Source organism: Phaenicophaeus curvirostris, chromosome 8 (genome assembly GCF_032191515.1).
Source record: "Phaenicophaeus curvirostris isolate KB17595 chromosome 8, BPBGC_Pcur_1.0, whole genome shotgun sequence".
In the NCBI taxonomy this organism is placed as follows: domain Eukaryota; kingdom Metazoa; phylum Chordata; class Aves; order Cuculiformes; family Cuculidae; genus Phaenicophaeus; species Phaenicophaeus curvirostris.
In genome coordinates, this window is record NC_091399.1 from 5100006 (window position 1) to 5120579 (window position 20574).

The following is a 20574-nucleotide window of genomic DNA, read 5'->3' on the forward strand; positions in this document are numbered from 1 at the left end:
AGGGAAGCCTTCTTTCATCCCTGCACATCTATATAATGACTAGACACAATCTAGCCCATGTTGAGTATGTGTGCTTATGTTGTAGTCGGTGACTGCATCCATTGGGAAGGAAGAAGCAGTATTTTATAATGCATCCAGCTTAAGCATTGGACTTATGTGATGGGCAGGTAACAGGGCTCTATTTAGTAGCATTCTGTGTAACTGTTCCCTACAAGTTGTATGTCAGAGTATATAATAGTTATATATTGTGTATTCACATATGGATTACATATTTTGTACATTATATGCTGTATATAATATGTGTGTGTATTATGGTATGTTAATGCAAATATAGCTACAGTTTGAATTATATATACAGACACACACACCACACTACTTACTGAAGCAAACTTAGTGGATGCCTGGCTTTATTTTTGTAATGCTTAGGGGTACAAGGGATGGGCACGTAGGGATGCCAGTACCTACTCCCTCCCTTTCTACACAATCACAGCCTCTATACTATGCAACATTACAGTGCGATCATCTTAAACACAGATAACCAGATAGGCAAAATTCTTCCATTCTCCATCTTCTTCAGATTTTGCTTAGAACTCTCTAAAGATACAACTTACCTTCTGCAAATGCGTCCTTCAGCACATCAAACATAAGCTGTTCTTCCCAACAAAAAAAATAAGTCATATTTAAAAATGTTTCAGTGAAATTTAGCTAGAACTCCCCTTTTTTAACTACCCACAATCACATTTTATGTTCAAAAAATGTGTGTTTTAAAAGCCTAGTGTTTAAAAATCTGAAAATGGCCAGTTAATGCAAGAAACCATTGTCCCTCTGCCATAAATAGCAGGTTTTATTCATTGTTTTTCCAGTATATGTATTTGTCCAGTTTTACATCTACTTTTTTATTCCATTGGAGAACAGAATGAATGACATTAATTTTAGTCAATCAATTATATTTGTAAGTGTGTACTGAACATTATAAGAATAGTACAATCTAGGTATTCCCAAAATTATGTTAGGACAATTCCTGTTTCTCATACTGTGAGGTGCTGGGTGTAGAAGAGGAGGATTTTTTCCTCAAGACATGTGATATAGCCTTATCAGATATTTGTGATTTTATCTGTCTAAATGTATCTATTTAGTAGTTGCAAGTTTTTACTATTCAGCTGCAGGTAGCAATAATGAAACGTTAATGCAATTGCTTTCTTAAAAAGAAAAACAGGAAAAAAACAATCAAATAGGCATTTTACATATTATCTAGATGTACCTTCATTGCAGTAGACACACAAGGAGGAAGTCATTGCATCTCAGTGGAGGAGCAGGCAGTTACTCTAATGTTGCCTTGTTCAGTGGGGTCTCTGAGAAATAAACAAACAAAACATTTCTGAGCATTTGCTGAGGATAGTGAAAATAACCATATGCTTGTGGTCACCTCTGAATTCCCTGATGCCCACCCTGAGGGCAGGGCTGCCCTCTCTGTTCACTTAAAAAATGATAGCTTCAAAATTCCCTTCTTGCTATTTTTTCTCTCGATCGACCTCCTTCCACAGAGGATTACTGGTTGAATCTGTGCTTTCAGGAGCTGGTGGCAAGCTGGGGTGAATTTATTCACAGAGGAGCCAGCTTTGCTCTGGAAGTAATTGCAAAGGGTAAAATAGCTAGAAGATGAAAGAACTGTGAACTGTAGTCATCATTGTTCTACACAGACTGAGTCTTGACAAAGCTAATTGCTTTTTTTTAATAAAATTACAAAATGAATATGCAAAGGCCATATTATCACATATTTAGAGTCTAGGAAAACACTAGGTACTGTTTTTCATTAACTGTTATTTTGAAACTTAATGCAAACTGGCTTTGATATAAATACTGCCATATACATGACAGAGACTTGCTGAAGGACCAAAAGAAGTGATGCTGAACAGCAGAACACTGAGGCCCCACATGGGAGAATGCAGTCCTCATACTTTCTTTAAAAAAAAAATAAAATCAAAGTTTGTCTATTTATGATTCATAGATGAAAAGGATTAATCATGTGGGCTAAAGATTGGATTGGGTGTTTTGACTAGCTTAGTAGACAACAAAGTTATTTGATATCAACTGAATCATATTGTATCTCTAGAGAGTTAATTATTTAAAGATGATAAAATGGTTATGACAAGGAGCAGTCAGATGTAAATGGCAAACACCACAGAGATTTATTAACAGACTATGTTGTCTTTGCAAAAGCATTGCTATTGGGTTTCTAAACAGTAATTTGTTACTTTCTTCTCTTCTAGTTGCCCATACTGGCATCTTCTGTTGTTAGCCTCTATTTCCTTGAACTTACTGATGTCTTCAAGCCAGTTCATGCTGGATTTAATTGCTATGACAAGAGTCTGAGTATGCCATACATTGAACCTACACAAGAGTCTGTTCCCTTCTTGATGTTGCTTAGTCTTGTTTTTGCTGGACCATCAATTACGGTAAGTTTGAGGTGCCTTATTAAAGATTTTGAATAGTCTTTAAGTCAGCATAGATAAAATATCTCTGTTGGTTTCAGCTGGGCTGCAGAGCAGAGTCCAGGCTAATTAACTCAAGATTTTGAATTAATCTTTTCTTTTTCTATAACAGCATTATTAACATTAAAACATTTCCTGTAGCATGTCATCTACTCATTCTATCCTGATTGTGGGCTTAAGGTCAAGAAACAGCATCTGCAGTTGGGTGAGAATAGTTTGAATCACTCTGTTCTGCTGTACAAATATTTAAGCATTTACAGACAGGACTTCTCCATACTCTTGAGATACACCAAAACTCCAAGATTTTGTTGGAAATGGAACTCTTTCATTTGTAGCACTGAACATGCCGCTTCTGTTAGAACTAGCTTTATTCAGTGAGAAGGTATATCAGCCATGTCAGTGAAATCAATTACAATTTCATAGCACTGGGACTCCTCTAGATTGTGAGCTAGTCATTAAGAGTGGGCAAAGGGAGGCTGGTTTAATCATCCAAAGGGAGAAGATGATTTCAGCAGAGCAGAAACTACTGTCAGAATATCAGCAGTTTGGTCCCTAATTTACAGAAATAAAATGTAAAATCATCCGATACAGGTGATTATTGTCCCTGCTGGAATTGCCGTGTCAAATTAAAATGCAATCTAAAGTGTTTACTTGACTGATTTCAGGCAGCTCAGATAGGAGCTTTATTCTCACAACACCCCTGTTTGGCAAATGGAGAGAGGAATTCCTCTAGAGTGGGCGATTCCACACACCTAAAAAGCTGGTCAACCTTCTGAAAGGGTCTCCTCTCTCCCCTTACAGGAACGAATGCGCATCTCGGTTAGACACATTTCTAAGGTCAGCTGTAGATGTACCTCTGCTGCCAGCTCCACTGCATTCCCTTAAATTCAACCAGTTCATTCTTTTTATAACACTAACCAATTTGCAATGAAAAAATCAAGTGCTGTTTTCCCTTTGCTTCCCAGGATGCTTTTTGCTTATTTGTCTCTTTTTTTAAACTGTACTCTTCTTGCTGTGTTTGAATTTGGTTGCTTTAGAAACCATTTTTGAAGGATTTTGCACAACCATCAGGCCAAAAATTGTACTCCTTTAGGAAGCAGAAGCTATAAGTCTCAGTGTTCCTGGTGCAGGCACTTGCAGCAAACACCAAATACTGTGATAAAAACAAAACTTGCTGGTATTTCAGTTTGACTGGGTGTCTTAAGTTTAGGCAGTGTTTCTGATAACAACAAAGCGTGCTTTCCTTAAGCAACCGTAGAAGGAATTCATGTAGGCTCACTTGGGTCACAGTAGAGGGGCAAAAGCTGATTTTTACTTTAGAGAGTTTGTGCCAAGCCTAGGCAATATCAAACACCTTCAATGGAGATGAAAGGTGCCCATTTCATTAGAGAGTGTTTACTAAGGGCTTTGATTGCAGCTAAATTATTTCAGCATTAGATGAAATTTCACCATGGAAAATGTTATTCTTGCTTGAATCATTCTCCTACCAGCAGTACAGACAACTAACCAAAACCATGCCATATGCGGAGTTCAAACCCACACTTAAGCATGCCTATCAAACATAACATCAGTAAAGAAAGTAAATCCTGAAGCTTCAAAGTACAACTGCTTAAAAGCTGCAAGCCTTAGGAAGGTGTAGTTGGTTTGTATTAGTGTGAGCATGAATGTGACACTTGCATTAGTTGGAGAATGGGCTCTGATAGTGCGAAATGCATAACCTCCATTAATAAAAGCCATTCAAGATGGTGTAGAGCATCAGCTTTTTATTATTCAATACCACTTCTGCAGTAAAAAAATAGTTTGAGTGGTTTTTTTCTGGCCAGTTCTTCCCCTTTTCTTTGGAAAAATTGAACCAATGATGTTCAATGCAAAAAAATTACAGTTGTGTCATTGTTATCTTTTAGAGTTCAGCCTTTTATAATTCAGCTTTCATTAATGTTCCAGTGAATTACACACTGTAAAATATCAAAAAGAAAGCATGAGCTATTTGAGGAATTGAGCATTTCCAGTAACATAGCATGTGCTTGCCTCTTTCTGCAGTTTAGGTACTTACTGCAGTATGAGGCGGATCATAAAGACTCACTAAAATACAGGTGTGGTTAAGCCACATTTTAAATGTTACCAAAGAGTATAAATAAGAAAAAATGAAAAAAACATGGAAGTGGAGTGGGGAGAAGAGAAGCAAATTCCAGTCTCAATCCCTCCTTAGAGCCTTTAAAGACTTCTGTAAATATTAGAATAGGACTTTTTTTTTTTCTACATTATTTTTGTTGGCATACTTTGTTTCTCCCAAGACTGGAGAATATAAAAAATCAATTCACTTCAGAGTAAATTTTTTTACAACAAATCTAGCATTTTGTAATTTATTTTCCCAAGCCATTATTAGAGAAGGATCTGTGTGGATTTGGTTCTTTATGTTTTATTATCTTTGGGTTTCTTGCTCACTATTAATGAGCAGCAACTGCTTTTAACCAGGTCTGTTCTGTAGCCCTGAAGTGCTACAGAAAATTACTCCTTGCATTATTGACATATGTCTTATGACTTGTGGCATCTGTGAAATTTCCTGTATGTGCTCATAAAGCACTGGAGACTTCAGTGTGGAACAAATGGACTTGAATGAAATTACCAGCATGGATATTTAATGTCTGGAAAATAGATATATCAGAATTGCAACATGACTTACATTTCTTCAAAGAACTCTGAATCTGATTCTGTGACATATTTTCTCTCTAGTTATTAATTCAAAAATGTTATGACCACTTCTTTAATCACATCAATGTAGGTTCAGACCCTTACAGCCACTGACTAAAAACCTGCTTAAAGGCTGCAACGTGCTTTCTAACAGATATCACCAGGAAATGAGATCACATTGATTTGGGATATCAGTTTGTAAGGAAAGAAGTTCACTGCTGGCAGCTTCTGTCCTACTGCCTCCTCTACTGTGGGAGTTTGTTTCCTTGGAAATATCAGCCTATGAGTTTTCCTTGATATATGAATTTCTGTTTCCTGGTTTCCTCCTCTGTCACACAAACTAATCCATTTTTCTGGTGGTTTTCGCTGTGCTAGGCATTCCCTAGAGCCTGGTTAAAAACTATTATTAGAATTTCTCTGGATTTTAAGTAGGAAATACTACTGATTTGTCGAGGAAAAATTTTAGCTGTAAATTGATCAAATGGAGACAGATGACAGTGACTACAGTTCTCATCTAATTAAAATTCCTTAAATTACCCTTACCCCACTCAAGTTCCTGTGTAATGAGACAATCTTCACTACTTCAACTTTTCTGGCAAAGAAAGGAAAGCAATTTATTAAACCTTCAACTAAAACAGAGTTAGTAGACTAAGCTTCTCCATTGTATCTCCTTTCTCCTAGGTGAAGGGTCTTAGCATGCACAAACTCCACTGGCAATTACAGCTGATTCAGCATAATTCATATGCTTTAACATCTCATTGCATTGCAAGCTTTCTATGTTGCCTATATTAGTTTTCAATGCATCTGTGGATAGACAAGCTGAATCTCCTCTTAGTGGTGAGAACTGCCTGATTAATTTCAATATTGCAACCCAGCACTTGTTCTGAATTCTGTACAAGCCCTGCACAGATTTCCAAACTGTAGCACTGTTAAACAGGGAAAACAATCAAACCTGAGATTGCAAGTGTATAAATGGGCCTGGATTTTCCGGCAAGTAACACCATTTTTCATTTATAGTCTTCTCTTTATTTCTGTTCTAAACTCTTGTCTATGGCTTCGGTAATAATCTGTTTTGCTTGGTGTGTTCAGAGGGACCATAAGGACAGAACTTTTTCTGCTGCTGTGGATCAGGTTAAAACCCAAGCCAAATTAAACAAATACGGAAGAGCAGGCTGCCATGTAATTAGAAGCTGCTAGGGCTTGCTAGGCTTGAGGCCAAGACAGAGTGCTAAAACCACCTCAGGAGCACTAAGCAGTGGCTCTGGATTATTTTAGAGACAAGATTTTTAATTACTTTTTTATTGTAGAAGCATCAAATTAAAGCTGTGGATCAAGACTCTGATCCCATTGAGCACTATGTACTGTATGCCACTTGCATTTAATTTCAGTGTCAACTTCTTGCCTACCCTCACTCCAGCTAAGTCGCATTACTGAATGTTTACACATTGATAGAAATCTTTTCAAGGTGAGTACATGTCAGAGGATGACATCAGTTGTGGTATATAGTTATATTTCAGACCTTTAAATTCAATCAGTGTCTTCTGAGTAACTGCTGCATTTAACTTAATGGCTTCTTTGTCATTGCAGATAATGATAGGAGAAGGAATTCTCTACTGTTGCCTGTCCAAAAGAAGAAACGGAATTGGAACAGAGGCCAATATTAATGCAGGAGGATGCAACTTCAATTCTTTTCTTAGAAGAGCTGTCAGATTTGTTGGTGGGTTTCAATTGTTAGTCACGAAGAGGGGCTTTCCATGCACATTCAGTTTGCACCATGCAGGTTTCCTTCTCTGAAGCAGCCTTTCAAAATTGTTACTGGCATAGATGTTTTTCTGCCGGAAAATGCAAGGAGAAACTGTCAAATGGAGATAGAGAGCAGCCCCATACTCAGTAATGCAGCATCTACACTCTCAGCTTTCCCTTTCGTCTCCTGTACTATTGTCAGTGTTTCTAAAGGAATAATTTGTTTTTCCTTCTCTGCCCACATCGAGCTGGCTTCCTTTTAATGGTTTCAGTGTATAGTTTCCCCTGCCTGTCTTCAATGCATCATAAGGATTCAACCCAGCTGACACAGTATTTAGCATCTCTGTAAAAACTTGTCAGAAGCTGTCAGTAGATTTGACATTCTTTTTTTTCTGAGATGTGTTTATCTATCTCTTGAAAAAGGGCTAGATTCTGGCACCATAATGATAGAGCGGAACATAGTGAATTATTTTATTTTAATTTGTTTTAATTGTCATGTGTGAAAACTGAACTTGCAAAGGCAACTGAACTTTGGCCCCCTTCTCACAGTAAATTTCCTCTGTCAGGAAAGGTTTTTATGTTCCAGAAGTCTTTCACTAGCAAGAGCAGCCTTGGCAAATACAACCTGCAGGACAGCAGGCTGAAAACCTGGTAGGAGGACTATACACTAGGTTTCTGTACTCTGGTAAGCAGGAAGGTAATGACAGGAGAGCTTACACAGCCTATCACCAGTAAAGCATCCTCTTAAGAGCAGCAGTGAGGAAGGAACAGGGGGCATGGGTTACATCAGCAAGGAGGACTGTAAAGATAACCCATGCTCTCTACTTCTCCTCCTGTATGGCATCCCATTCTATCACCAAAATGGACAAGCTCAAAGATGCATGAATTTCATTCTTGATTCATACACTGCATTGACAGTTTCTTTCATGTTTTAATGAGTTTAGCATTCTTTCAATTTTAAGATGAAAAATAAATTTATATATATGAATACAAGTAAGGATTTAGTGGTGAATCTTCAGGGCAGAAGTAGTTGAAAATGCACAGTAAAACATTAACATTTACGTAACTGCCTTGTGAATTTGGCATTATTAACCAGACAGAAACAATTGGTCAATTACCGAAAAGACTTAAATATTTGGACTTGTGGCAAGGACTTGGTACTCAAGAAATACCAACAGTGTGAAGGTAGCAAATGTTATTGCCAGCTGATGGGTCCCTAGTGGTAAAAAGATAAGAGGTCCTCAGAGTAGTGATCTAACGGGCAGCTGTCCATGTTATTTAAAGCCTGTATCCCAGCGGGCAAGTCTAGGGACTGGATGAGCACATATGATTTCCTCAAATAATGTGGCTGTCCTTTATTCAATTCAGAAAACTGCTTTCCAAATTGAAGCAGCTTGATTGTAGTTCAATTTTATAAAAAGACAATGAAGGACATCAAGCCATCAAAATGAAATGTTAAGTATCAACAGGGAAAGAACAAACATAAATGATCTTTTTTTTCACATTAAAGAGTTCAACTTTGCAATAAGCTTTCATAAGAAAAATACATCTTATTCTTCAGTTAAATTCTCTCAAGTCCAATGACACAAGCCACCAGAATTCTGTTCAATGTGTTTTGTCATGGTGAGTTAATCTAATTTATATACTTTATATAATAAAGTTAACAAGCTCTATTGATTTCTTTCCTAGGTGTTCATGTGTTTGGTCTTTGTTCTACTGCTCTTGTTACCGATATCATACAACTATCAACAGGATATCAGGCACCATATTTCCTGACTGTTTGCAAGCCTAACTATACATCCTTAAATGTATCCTGCTCAGAGAATTCATATGTTGTGGAAGATATTTGCTCAGGAGCTGATCTCAGTATTATCAATGCTGGAAGGTTGGTTCTGTTCTTCATTGTGTACATTTTTAATTATTCATTTTATTTTTTTTTTTATTTTCTGTCCCAGTTTCAAAATTCATTTTCTAGTTAAAGTCTGAATGATTTTTGCCAGTTTTTTGTTTAGTTTAGTTTAGTTTTGTTTTAACAAAGCTGAGAGCATAAGTGTCTTTTTAGTGATCAGTTTTCTGCATAAAGATATCAGGACAACAGTGGGCTTTGGAAAACTTTGTGAGATTCTGAAGTACAGTCATTTGTAGCTAGTTATTTTTCTTCCTTCGAAGGAGACTAATTTCCCACACAATTATTAATATCAATAGCTTCTATTCCTTTTCCCAGTGGGATCTGGGTAAGTTCCCCATAACAGGCAGGGGAAGAAGTCACCCAAGTGCTTTATCTGAGACCTCTACCTACAATACATTACTGTCCTGGCATTTCAATCTTAGTTTGTGAGACTCAGTTTTGGATTTATTGGAGGAGTTTATCTTCTGTTTCTCTAGCTATTAAGATTTTTAATATTGACAACATTGAAAAAATCCTTTTATTAAGTTAAAAACACAGCAGTACAAATCTGTGTGTTCTGAAACATATGCCTGTTCTTTCAAGGTATTTCTAACTGGTCGTTCATCCTACTTGATTATTTAGTCTTTAGCCTCCCTACTTAACTAGCTAGAAGATATATTAATGTTTTTTGTAATAGCTGGTTTTGGATATGCACATCAGTCGAGATATAACCCAGACTAAATAACTTATTTTAAACAAGCTCAATGTGATAAAATACTGATAATTCAATTACTGATGACTAGTCCAGATTTCAACAAGGAATCTGAAGATGTAAGTCAATAAGTTGTACAGTTCCAATACATCTGCTACTTGTTAGTTCAAGGACTTGATTAGTATGAAGTATTCTAATTACGTGTGCCACACTACTGAAATCATGAAGCTATTCACTGAATACTATAGTAGTCATCTGTATCTTTTACACACCAGATTAACCGTTCTTGCCTGGTAGTCACTGAATGACTGAATGTTTTGTCCTGCTTCAAAATTTTGGTGCTTTTGCAAACCTCCTGCTTTTCAAATAAGTTACAGCAAAATTACAGAATACTTGAACTGACTACAATTTCAGTGTCTGACTGAGCTGCATTTTGTGTACCTGATTAGCAGACATAAAGTTGTTCTGTCACACCCAGTTCACTAAAGCTTTGCACTCCTTTCTTGTTCTGTATGCAGCCCTAGATGCTAGCTTCTGTTTTAATTTCATGCCTCATGGCATTACTTTTTTGTCATGTGGATAGTGGTAAAATGTTCTGTCTGTATACTGAGGCAGTTAATATATCTGCCCCCGTTTGTTTGCTTTTCCACTTCTTTCAATGGCCAGCACACTTGGGAATCATGATGAAATCATTCACTTTTAAGTATCTTCCAGCAAATCTCATCATCTGTCTTCTTTCACTGAGACAAACCAGTTTCATTGATATTTAAAGATCATCAGTTATTTGATATATTTGTTCTTAAACATGTCTGGTAGGCTAAGACTCATAATTAGCATTGATAATTTGCCGTATCTTTTCTGTGATGACATGATCCAGAGCTGGAATGAAGGACTGTAGCTCTATTTGGCCAAAATAATTAGGTGAAAATAATTTTGGTGAAAGGCATAACCAGAATTGCTATACTGGCCTTCACACTGTCTTTCTTCCCGTAACCGGTTTCTGTCACTGGGACACTGTCATCGAAACCTGATGCTTGCAAGCAGTGGTATCCCAGGGAAATCAGTGTAGCTTTACTTGTGAGCAGGCAAAAAAGCTTTCATAATTACATATCATTCATTTCATTATCATCTCAAATATGATGCCTGCTGGTCTGAATTGACCACCTATAGCCATTCCAAAAACGTTGATCACTCCTGAATTTAAATATCATCACTTCCAAAAAACAGTGAAATCAGTTGTAACACATTAAGACTAAGCAATCAGTTTTTGTGTGTTTCTGCTTCTTTAGGAAGATGACCATATATTGTTATCTCAAATTTATTCCCGTCATAGAGGATACTTTTGTTGATCTATAATATCTGAAAGGAAGTTGTAGCAATGTGTGTTTCTGTCTCAAGTGTGTTTCTGTAACAAGTGGTAGGACAAGAGAAAACGGCCTCAGGTTGTGCCAGGGGAGGTTTAAACTGGATATTAGGAAACATTTCTTCACCGAAAGGGTTGTCCAGCATTGAAACAGCCGCCCAGGGAAGTAGTGGAGCCACCATCCCTGGAAGTATTTAAAAGATGTGTAGATATGGGTCTTAGGAACGTGGTTTAGTGGTGGACTTGGCAGTGTTAGGTTTACAGTTGGACTTGATAATCTTCAAGGCTTTTTCCCATCTAAACAATCTTCTTATTCTATGATTCTGGCACTAATCTGGGTTTCTCCTTAATTCAATTTATTGCTTTTTTTGTTTATTAAAATTTTGCTTCTTTACGCATGTCTCAACTTTGCCAATATGATCAGCACTTGCTACCAGTTCAATACTTCCTTCAGTCATGTACTATAAGAGTTATGCTATTACTTCTGCCCGGAAGGTTAATTTGACGTCAGTAATTTCAGCTTGTAAGGGACTTGTTCTTATGAGATTGCTAATGGCCTTCATTTATCACTTGCACTTCCCAGAAACTTTGATTTCAGAAATTTTCCTCTAGACTATGCTATGAAAAGCACGAAGAAGAACACATAATTATACAGCTGATTATATGAAATAATTTTCTGCAACATCCCCAAATATCCAATGGTTTCCTTTATCCTTTTTCCCCCCTGTTTATCTTCAAAGAGCCTTTTCAGTCATTTTCTGTTCAGATCTCCACCGAGTTCCCTATCCTCTATCATTTCTGATATTCTGACTCACTTTGACTCTCCCAGTATGACTCTTTCTCGTTGTTCCCCCTCTACGCATCCTTATGCATGAGCATTTAGAGCGATTCACTTGTCATCTGAGTTGAGGTCATGTTTTCTTTGCGACCTTTGTTCACCTTTCCAATACAGACCCATACAAAAGGCTGCATAGTTTTAGCTTGAATTAATTTCATTTTCAATTAAAAGATAACACGTAGAGGAACAAAAGCAGTGTCACGGTTGGAGAGTACACAGAGTGCCTTTAATCTGTAACGTGCTGTGCTTGCACTGAAAGCATATGAGTAGAAAAAAGAATAAAGACAAAATTGACCATAGCATAGTGACACATCATATAAAGTATAAAAATGCCATCAAATTAAGGTTGAGTTCTGAGTGGTACTAAAGTTCATGGGATCAAATCGACATATTAGCTCCTCAGAGACCATAAGCAGATTTCTGTTTGCACTAAAACCTGCACAGCATAGTGTTGTTGATTAGCCGTGATAAACGTTTCCATTTCTTTCATAACTTTATCTTCTGTCCTCGACTCTGCACTTGTTCTCAAGGGATGCTATTTGTGAAAAGTTTGTCAGGATGGGAGGAAAAGAAATAATTAATTAGTTCTGTCTTTAGAAATTAAAAAGGAATCATCTTAGGCAGTCATGAATGTGCTGGAGCCATGGGCTCAAATTCAGGTCAGCAATGCGGGATTGACACTGAAAAACATGCACACATTTAATTGCCAGTGAATTATTTAGAACAGACAAGGCAAAGTGCATAGGAAAGTAATTTAGAAAGTAGACCCTGCTGCTTTACAGAATAGTTTCTACACTACATTTCAGTCTTTGCTGTTTTAAACTAGCTAACTTGGGTGCCACTAGGAAAATGGCTACAACATGGAGCTCAGTTAGGGTGGCAAACCCATCTGGGAAGCTGAGGGGTCAAGTATTTATCCCAAGCTGAGCTTCCTCAGGTACAAGTGGCTGCTGTAGCTGCAAGGTAGATACACCCTTCTCCACCAAGACAGCCAGACGTGGCACTTCGTGACACGGTTTAGTAGGCGTGGTGGTGTTGGGCTGACAGTTTGACTAGATGATCTTAGAGGTCTTTTCCAACCTAATTGATTCTATGATTCTACAATTACGTTACGTATCCATGGCATTTAAGGAGATGCAGGTATAGGTATAAACTGCTGTACTTCTTCGCTGCATCTTACTCACTTCTAGAGCTCAGAGGTTATGAAAGTTTATTGGGGCTTCTATGAGATATAAACTAGATGTCTACCATAGAATAGGGATTACTGAATCCCCACTACCTAAGTTTTACCCTCTGCTGTGTAAAAATCTCTCCTTCATGGTCCCGCAATTTTTCTTTTATTGTTTTTTGAGGGTTGAAATGGGTCTATAAGAAGAATAATGTTAAAAGAGGGCCTCATGATGGTTCTGTGTAGCTGCTACTTACACAAAGCCTTCTTTTCTTGGTCAGAGAAGTAGAAACTAAGCTGTCAGTTTTTAATTTTCATGTCTGTAGTTTCTGACTCAAGACTCAGTTCACATCATTCACATAGATCTTCAGTGGGAGCAGAAGGCCCTCAGCAGTTTCAAGAACAGACCTGATTTTGCGTGCTATCTCACACAGTTTCAACATGTTTTCATTTACCCTCTTATTCTGGGCTTCAGGACGGGGCCTGGGAACTCTTAAATATGTCCTCTCTACACTCTTGTCCTTCATTCACTTCTGTCATGTTACAAAATATGCTGAAATTTTAAAAATAAACCTGAAGACAAGATGCAGTTTGCCTCTCTGAGAATATCATGCTGACGTTCCCGCATTATTAGAGGAACAAGGCAGGGGCACAAAGAGGATCAATTCAGTTGCTGAAGTTAGGGGATGATTATCAGAGTGTATGAGTCATTACTTTGAAAAAAGTCCAAGTGAAGCCAGTGAGAATAATCATAAGATCAAGGTTCATGTATTAAATAAGTTGCATAATTAGGTACTCACTGAAAAGGTATGGAAATTTATTTATAGAAACAAATGTATAGATATTTCTCTCAATAAAACATTAAGTCTTTAGCTCATTCCCACTGTTCTTTTAGTACACACTTTGAATTTCATGCTAAGCATTTACTTCAAAACAAAGACATTTCATTAACATTAGTCCAGATTATAGAAAATAAACTTAGAAATTAAATGTTTACTGTTCCATCATATATTGCTTAGGAAGCATAAGCTGAAAATGACTGTACCACCCAGTGTTATTTTTCAAGCGAACACTAGCACAGTGTATTTGAAATGAGAAGCATAATTTGAGTTTCCTTCTTTGGCAGAAAGTCGTTCCCCTCTCAACATGCCACCCTGGCAGCCTTTGCAGCAGTGTACATTTCGGTGAGTAACCTACTCTGCTCATTTTCATTTGTACTAGACAGAAGTCAGAAAGTCATTTGCTGTATATTGTAAAGTCATAGGTTGCCTGCACATCATGGATGGATGGAAGTTTTTGTTCTGTCGGTTTGAAAGCAAAATAAAACTATTAGCAGTGAAAATAAAACCAGCTCTATTAAGAATAGATTGACCTACTTCGCATCCTTTGTTAAGAAGAAACAAAAAGTGTAATGTGAAAGTACATTTGATGCCTCATGTTATTCACATATAAAATCCAGTGCTTATCTGTCTTACAAGGTGATATTTAAACCTACCATTCAAATTAATCTTTATGTGTTCTGACTTTTCTCTACTGCTGTCTTCACTTGACTCACTGCTTTTAAACTTGGGGCATTGAGGAACAAACATTTGTGTGATGTAGTTTCATTTGACCTCCATAGAACTGCAGTATGGATGAACTGGCTCAATCACTCCCAGAGGCCTCCAAGGTGCTACTGCAAAACTAGAGAAGAAGAACCATCAGTAACTAGCAAGGAATTGTAGGACATGCTGCAGTCATCACAGCCTATTTTCTTTATCTGACCAATGATGTTTCTTCAGTATGGGCTACAATGCTTGTATGAGCGACCACTTACTTGAAGTTTGTTTTTTAAAAAAAATTCTATCGCTCGTGCTATAAAAATCAGAGGAAAAAAACCAACAACAATAACCAGTTAAGAAAATTAGGTGATGGCATTATGAATGTACTGGGAGCTTGACAGTATTTATTCGGTCCAGGAAAAGGCCAAAATTTGGAATAGTACTGATAAACCACCTCGACTTAGTTTTTGTGACCTCCCTGACATCATGGCTCCCAGTTGAGAAATGATTCTCTACAGCATCTGGTGGTAGCTTTTATTAGAACACGTTATTGCTTTCATCTGGCATGGCATCTGGCTCCTGTATTTTAGAAGCAGTTGCTCCTTAGTCACATTTACAGAACATTTAGGCTCTGACTGTGAACAGTATTTAGGCATAAAATCCTTATCCTGATTGATGCCAATAAGCAACACTGCCTGTGTTTTTGGAAATCTATTCCTTATGATTTCAGAACTTCCTGCAGTAAGTGTGCAATTTTTAACAATGCTATAAAGTAAAATTACACTGATTATTTGCAATATTACTGTGTAGTATTGGTCTTTGTGTAAAAGAAACTCTGAATGTGAGAAATTCATATCCTCTTCAGTAAATTTAAGTTTCTTCAACAGCTTCTTTTCTTTTTTTTTTTCCAAGATGTACTTCAATTCTACATTAACAGACTCCTCAAAACTTCTGAAGCCACTCTTGGTCTTTGCTTTTATCATCTGTGGAATTATATGTGGTCTGACTCGTATCACCCAGTATAAGAATCATCCAGTTGATGTTTACTGTGGCTTTCTCATAGGAGGAGGAATTGCTCTCTATTTGGTAAATATAATATTTATGTAGTTAAGTTTTAGCAAATAAAACCAGTTTGGTGGTAGTAAGACCTTTTTATGAAAGCCTTTCGTCATGGTCACATGCCATAAATAAAAAATATAGTAAAAAAACATTGAAGATTGTGATGTCAGGGGTAGTCACTTCAGAAATAAACAGTAAAAAGCAAATATTTATTTCAATTTAAAGTGCCATAACAGTGCACAAAATGGTATATAATCATCTGGCATTGTATACAGAAAGAGCTCTAACATTATGCCCTTTCATAAATGCTAAAAGGTAGTTATCTTTTCTACTCCACCCTTACAAGCGCAACACAAGGAAAATATTTAATTAATTGGGATTTGTTGCTATCCTGAGTTTATATTGCCAACATTAGCCTTATGATCTGAAAAAAACCTGGTTGAATTAATATGCAGCAACTCAGCTGAGTAAATTGCTGATCCTGCAAGTGAAAGGCCATATTACACCCTCATGATTCCTCAGAGCTCTTGGAGAAATTACGCAGGGGAAATAGGATGATCAAGACAGGTTATTCCTATGATTTTCTTCTGTAGTGGGTTGAAACAGATAGAGCACCTTGGAAGGGTCCTGTAAAGCAGTATTGTAGGATAGGTCTGGCTATATCAGTCAGTAGGAAGCTCATCAAGAATTTGCTTTTGCTTGCTGCTCTCAGTATGTCTCTAACATGACAGTTGCTGCCTTAGCTGTTCAGCAGCGTCAGCTCAGGTGCTTGTGAGCAATCAGGAACTCTGCTGACAACATTTTTGCTCTAGTGTGGGCAAGTGGACAGAAGAGCCTTAACAGCAAGTGGGATGGTTTTGACCCCCAAGTCTATGATGAATTTCGGTATAATACTAAAATAAGTTCACATGCTATCCTTCTTTTTTTCTGTGATAATATAATCTAAGTTCCATGTGGATGGTCTACAAACGTGATGAAAGGAAAAATGGCTTTCACAGTGGCACAAGGAACAGCAATCAAGGTAGATAATAGAAACCCCACAAGCTACTAAAGCCAGTTTCTATGAGCAGAAAGGCACTCTGTTGAGAATATTATTTCAAATAATTAAGCGGTGGTAGACCTCATAAATGGAGCTGTTGTTCCCATGTTTGAAATCCACAAACAAGTATGGTCTTTGTTAGCTCTTCTTCATATACTGTTGCATGACAACACACATCAGAGAGCACATTGTCCTGGATGCTCACTAGTCACTAAATCTGCCCTGAAAAACTACACACCAATAAGAGGAAGAGGAGGGGAAATAATGTGAAACCACAAATGACTCTGAGAGTAGTGTAAAGAACAAGTAACCTAAGTGATTGAGTCAGGCATTTGACCCTTCCATGGAATAGTCTCTGTCAATGGAGTCTTTTTAAAATGACAGCATTTTACAGTGAGTCTGCCAAATAAGAAAATGTTGTGTAACTAAATCTTGTTACAGTTCTGCGTAGCTTGGAATGCAATTGATTTAAACTTGATAAATTGTTCTATCATGTAGATATTGTATTACACAATTATTATGCAGCAGAAAGGGCAGAATCACAGAGCAGGGAACTCAAGCTGTTACAAGATTGAGTAAATCAGAGCAGACAGTGGTGTAGCTGTAAAATAGCTTTGTCCGGAAGACTGCAAACATGTGTTTTGTTATTTTCGTAACTAAACATCTTTCAGCTGTATCTGTTGCTTTATAAAATGAAGAAACCTGAAGAAGGCTAAGTCTTTTCCTCAACTATATATTGCCGTGAACTATGTGCCTTAGTCATTGAACTGAGTCTACTTCATACATGTGCTAGATAGAGGATGGAATCTGGAGTAAAGATATGCTGGTGAGAAAAGGAAACTGAGCATACCCTGTCAGTTAAGCTGGACTAATTCTATCACTCAATATTTATTTAAAGGCAGAAGAATATAATTAAAGCACTTTAAAATGTCTCTTTTTTTTCCATGACTGATTGTTGATACTTCTGTTCAAATATCAGGGCCTGTATGCTGTGGGGAACTTCTTACCAAGTGATGAGAATGTCTTTCACCCAAATTTTCACCGAGAACCTCTAAGGTCTTTGACAGACCTCAGTCAAGATGCCAACAGAATCCTGCCAGGTAAAAATAGTAGCAGCAGTGACGGCATTGTCTCTCATCGTACGGAAAGTATCCTGAATAGAAACCACAGAGATACAGGGTCTCTGACCAATCTCAAGAGAGCAAATGCTGATGTAGAAATAATAACACCACGAAGCCCAATGGGAAAGGAAAATATGGTTACTTTCAGCAACACTTTGCCAAGAGTCAACACACCATCTTTGGAAGATCCAGCAAGACGAAACGCAACAATACATGCATCAATGGATTCTGCCCGTTCCAAACAGCTGCTTTCCCAGTGGAAGAACAAGAACGAAAGTAGAAAGTTGTCACTGCAAGTGATAGAAACTGAATCTGGCCAGTCACCACCAAGGGCTATTGAAATGAGATCAAGCTCAGAACCCTCCAGAGTGGGTGTAAATGGTGATCATCATGGCCCAACTAGCCAATATCTGAAAATTCAACCTGGCAGTGTACCAGGTTGTAACAACTCAGGTCTTTCTGGTGGGCCAAGGGTCTCTATTCAGTCACGTCCTGGCTCATCCCAGCTAGTACATATTCCTGAAGAGACTCAGGAGAATGTGAACACGTCACCCAAAAGTAGTTCAGCTAGAGCTAAATGGCTGAAAGCTGCTGAGAAGAGTGTTGCATGTAGAAGCAATAGCCAGCCAAGAATCATGCAAGTGATAGCCATGTCTAAGCAGCAAGGAGTACTTCAGGGCAGTCCAAAGAGTTCAGAAGGAAGCACAGTCACCTGTACAGGAGCCATCAGATATAAAACCTTAACAGACCACGAGCCAAGTAGCATAGTCAGAGTTGAGGCCCATCCAGAAAACAACAGACCTGTAATTCAGATGCCATCAGAAGGTGAAGGAAGTGGATCATGGAAATGGAAAGGTCCTGAAAAAATCACCCTACGTCAGACATATGAGCTAAATGATCTCAACAGAGACTCTGAAAGCTGTGACTCCTTAAAAGACAGTTATGGGTCAGGTGACAGAAAAAGAAGCAACATAGACAACAGTGAGCATCACCATCATGGAATCACTACGATAAGAGTCACACCAGTGGAGGGAAGTGAGATTGGCTCAGAGACTTTGTCCATTTCTTCTAGCCGGGACTCAACACTTCGAAGAAAAGGGAACATAATTTTAATCCCTGAGAGAGGGAGCAGTCCAGAGAACACCAGGAACATCTTCTATAAAGGCACATCCCCCACACGAGCATACAAGGAATGAAAGGAAAAGTATCAGCTGGTCTGTACCACCACAAAGTAAACACATCTGGACACAGGTTCTGCTCTTTTTGTTTTGAGCTGATATTTACCTTTAATGTGCCAAATTCTTGACCATCAGCCCAACTGTTGTTAAACACGGCTGATGTGCAAAGTGCATGAGCCTGTGGAAAGCATGTGGTGGGGGGGAAAAGCACAATGCCAGAACCTAACTAATGTGAAACATTTTCACACAACTTCTTTCTTCAGACTCAAAACATTTGTCTGAGGGTGATGATGTCAATCAAAACAATGCTCTTGAACGCAGACACTTTATTTCCTGAATGTGCCAAATTTTTATTTTGTTTATATTTGTGTCCAAAATTGACGGAATTTTTCACAGCAAAGGCTGTATCAGTGGTATATATTCACCTTGGCAGAATTTGCACCAAATCTTTAATATGGGATGGTGCTGATGATAACTTTACATGTTTTGAAAAATTGCATCCTTATTAGACTCTACAAACACATGACATGTTGATGTGCAGTTACTTTAAAAGTAATATTGCTAATACTATGATGATGCTGGCTGCATTCATTTAGCGTAGGAAATATTTACAGCTTTGTTATAGTGGATCTGTCACATTCAAAGATTGCAGAGGTTTTGTGTAGTTCTTTTAAGATGTCTACTGCAACAAAAAATGTGTGGGTGACATTCCATTAGAATGGAATAACTATTTTGAATAGTTTTGCTGCTACTGCTCAACTTTTGTTTAAGAACAGGTGCTACTAATGGAGAGGCTGCTTCTTAGTGAGCTAACTTGTAGAATTGTTTTAAAATGTGTTTTTTAAGGGGTCTTTTAAAGTACTACAAGTAATTAAGATTTTACATTTTTAAACCTCTTAATCTGTCCTTCAGCAACCCTTCCATTTTTCTATTCATTTTTAACCATATAATGCAGGGCACCAATAACTGCAAAATGTGCAGATGTGAAAGGTGAGCCAGGAGTAAATAAACGGTGACTTTCCTCACCAGCTTCCAAGGAGACGGTAATTAATATATAGCTCACACTTAGAAGCAGTCATTCACCTTACTTGCTTAGTATGCCACAAGAACAATCACAAGTTTCACCCCAGTCACTATCATTTAGGGGATTTATGCTTCACTTTAAAAATTGAATGACTTGGTATTGCAGAACCACCAAATGAGTGTTGCATTGTGCCACTACTACTGTCCACTCCCTTGAGACACCTTCCAGAGCCTTCTTAAGAATTATATTTTTTTCCCAACACTGCCACTTCAGAAACTGGAGGGTCTCAGCACCTGAGAGAACAGGAACTATTTTAGCAAATTGAGCTTTGAATACAATGAAAACTTGCCTGCTAAAAATCTCCATTGCCAAAAATTGTTGAAAGGATACACTCTGAAAGGAATAAGCATAGCATGTCCTGGACACGTTAGAAGAAATGTCTCATTACATTACATATGGTTGGACTCTATGATCCGATGGGTCTTTTCCAGCCTGGTGATTCTATGATTCTATGATTAGGCTCTGACTTAAATAACTTAAACCATGAAGGAAGCCGGGGCAGTGCTTGCCAGTGCAGCTCCTTCTTCTCTCTTAGATTATTTCCATCTGAAAGAGAATTAATACCAGACACCTCCCAGCTCCCCTGTTAGGAAGGGGATGGAATGGCTCAGCAGTTCCCTCATTGAACAGCTAGTAGAAGATCAGGTCTATTCTCTG

At 37.8% G+C, this 20574-nt stretch overlaps 1 protein-coding gene across 2 annotated transcripts in view; it reads left to right on the forward strand.

The window, feature by feature from the left end:
* PLPPR4 (phospholipid phosphatase related 4) overlaps positions 1-20302 on the forward strand; it is a 33533-nt gene extending 13231 nt beyond the window's left edge. The window contains exons 2-7 of one of the 2 annotated variants that reach the window (XM_069862195.1): positions 2271-2456; positions 6771-6900; positions 8616-8811; positions 14022-14079; positions 15349-15522; positions 17514-20302. In XM_069862195.1, the coding sequence (XP_069718296.1) occupies positions 2271-2456; positions 6771-6900; positions 8616-8811; positions 14022-14079; positions 15349-15522; positions 17514-18851 (2082 nt within the window). In that variant the 3' untranslated portion in view covers positions 18852-20302. The remainder of the gene's footprint in view (positions 1-2270; positions 2457-6770; positions 6901-8615; positions 8812-14021; positions 14080-15348; positions 15523-17513) is intronic. The other variant, XM_069862196.1, reaches the window with a different exon arrangement.
* The last annotated feature ends 272 nt before the right edge of the window (positions 20303-20574 follow it).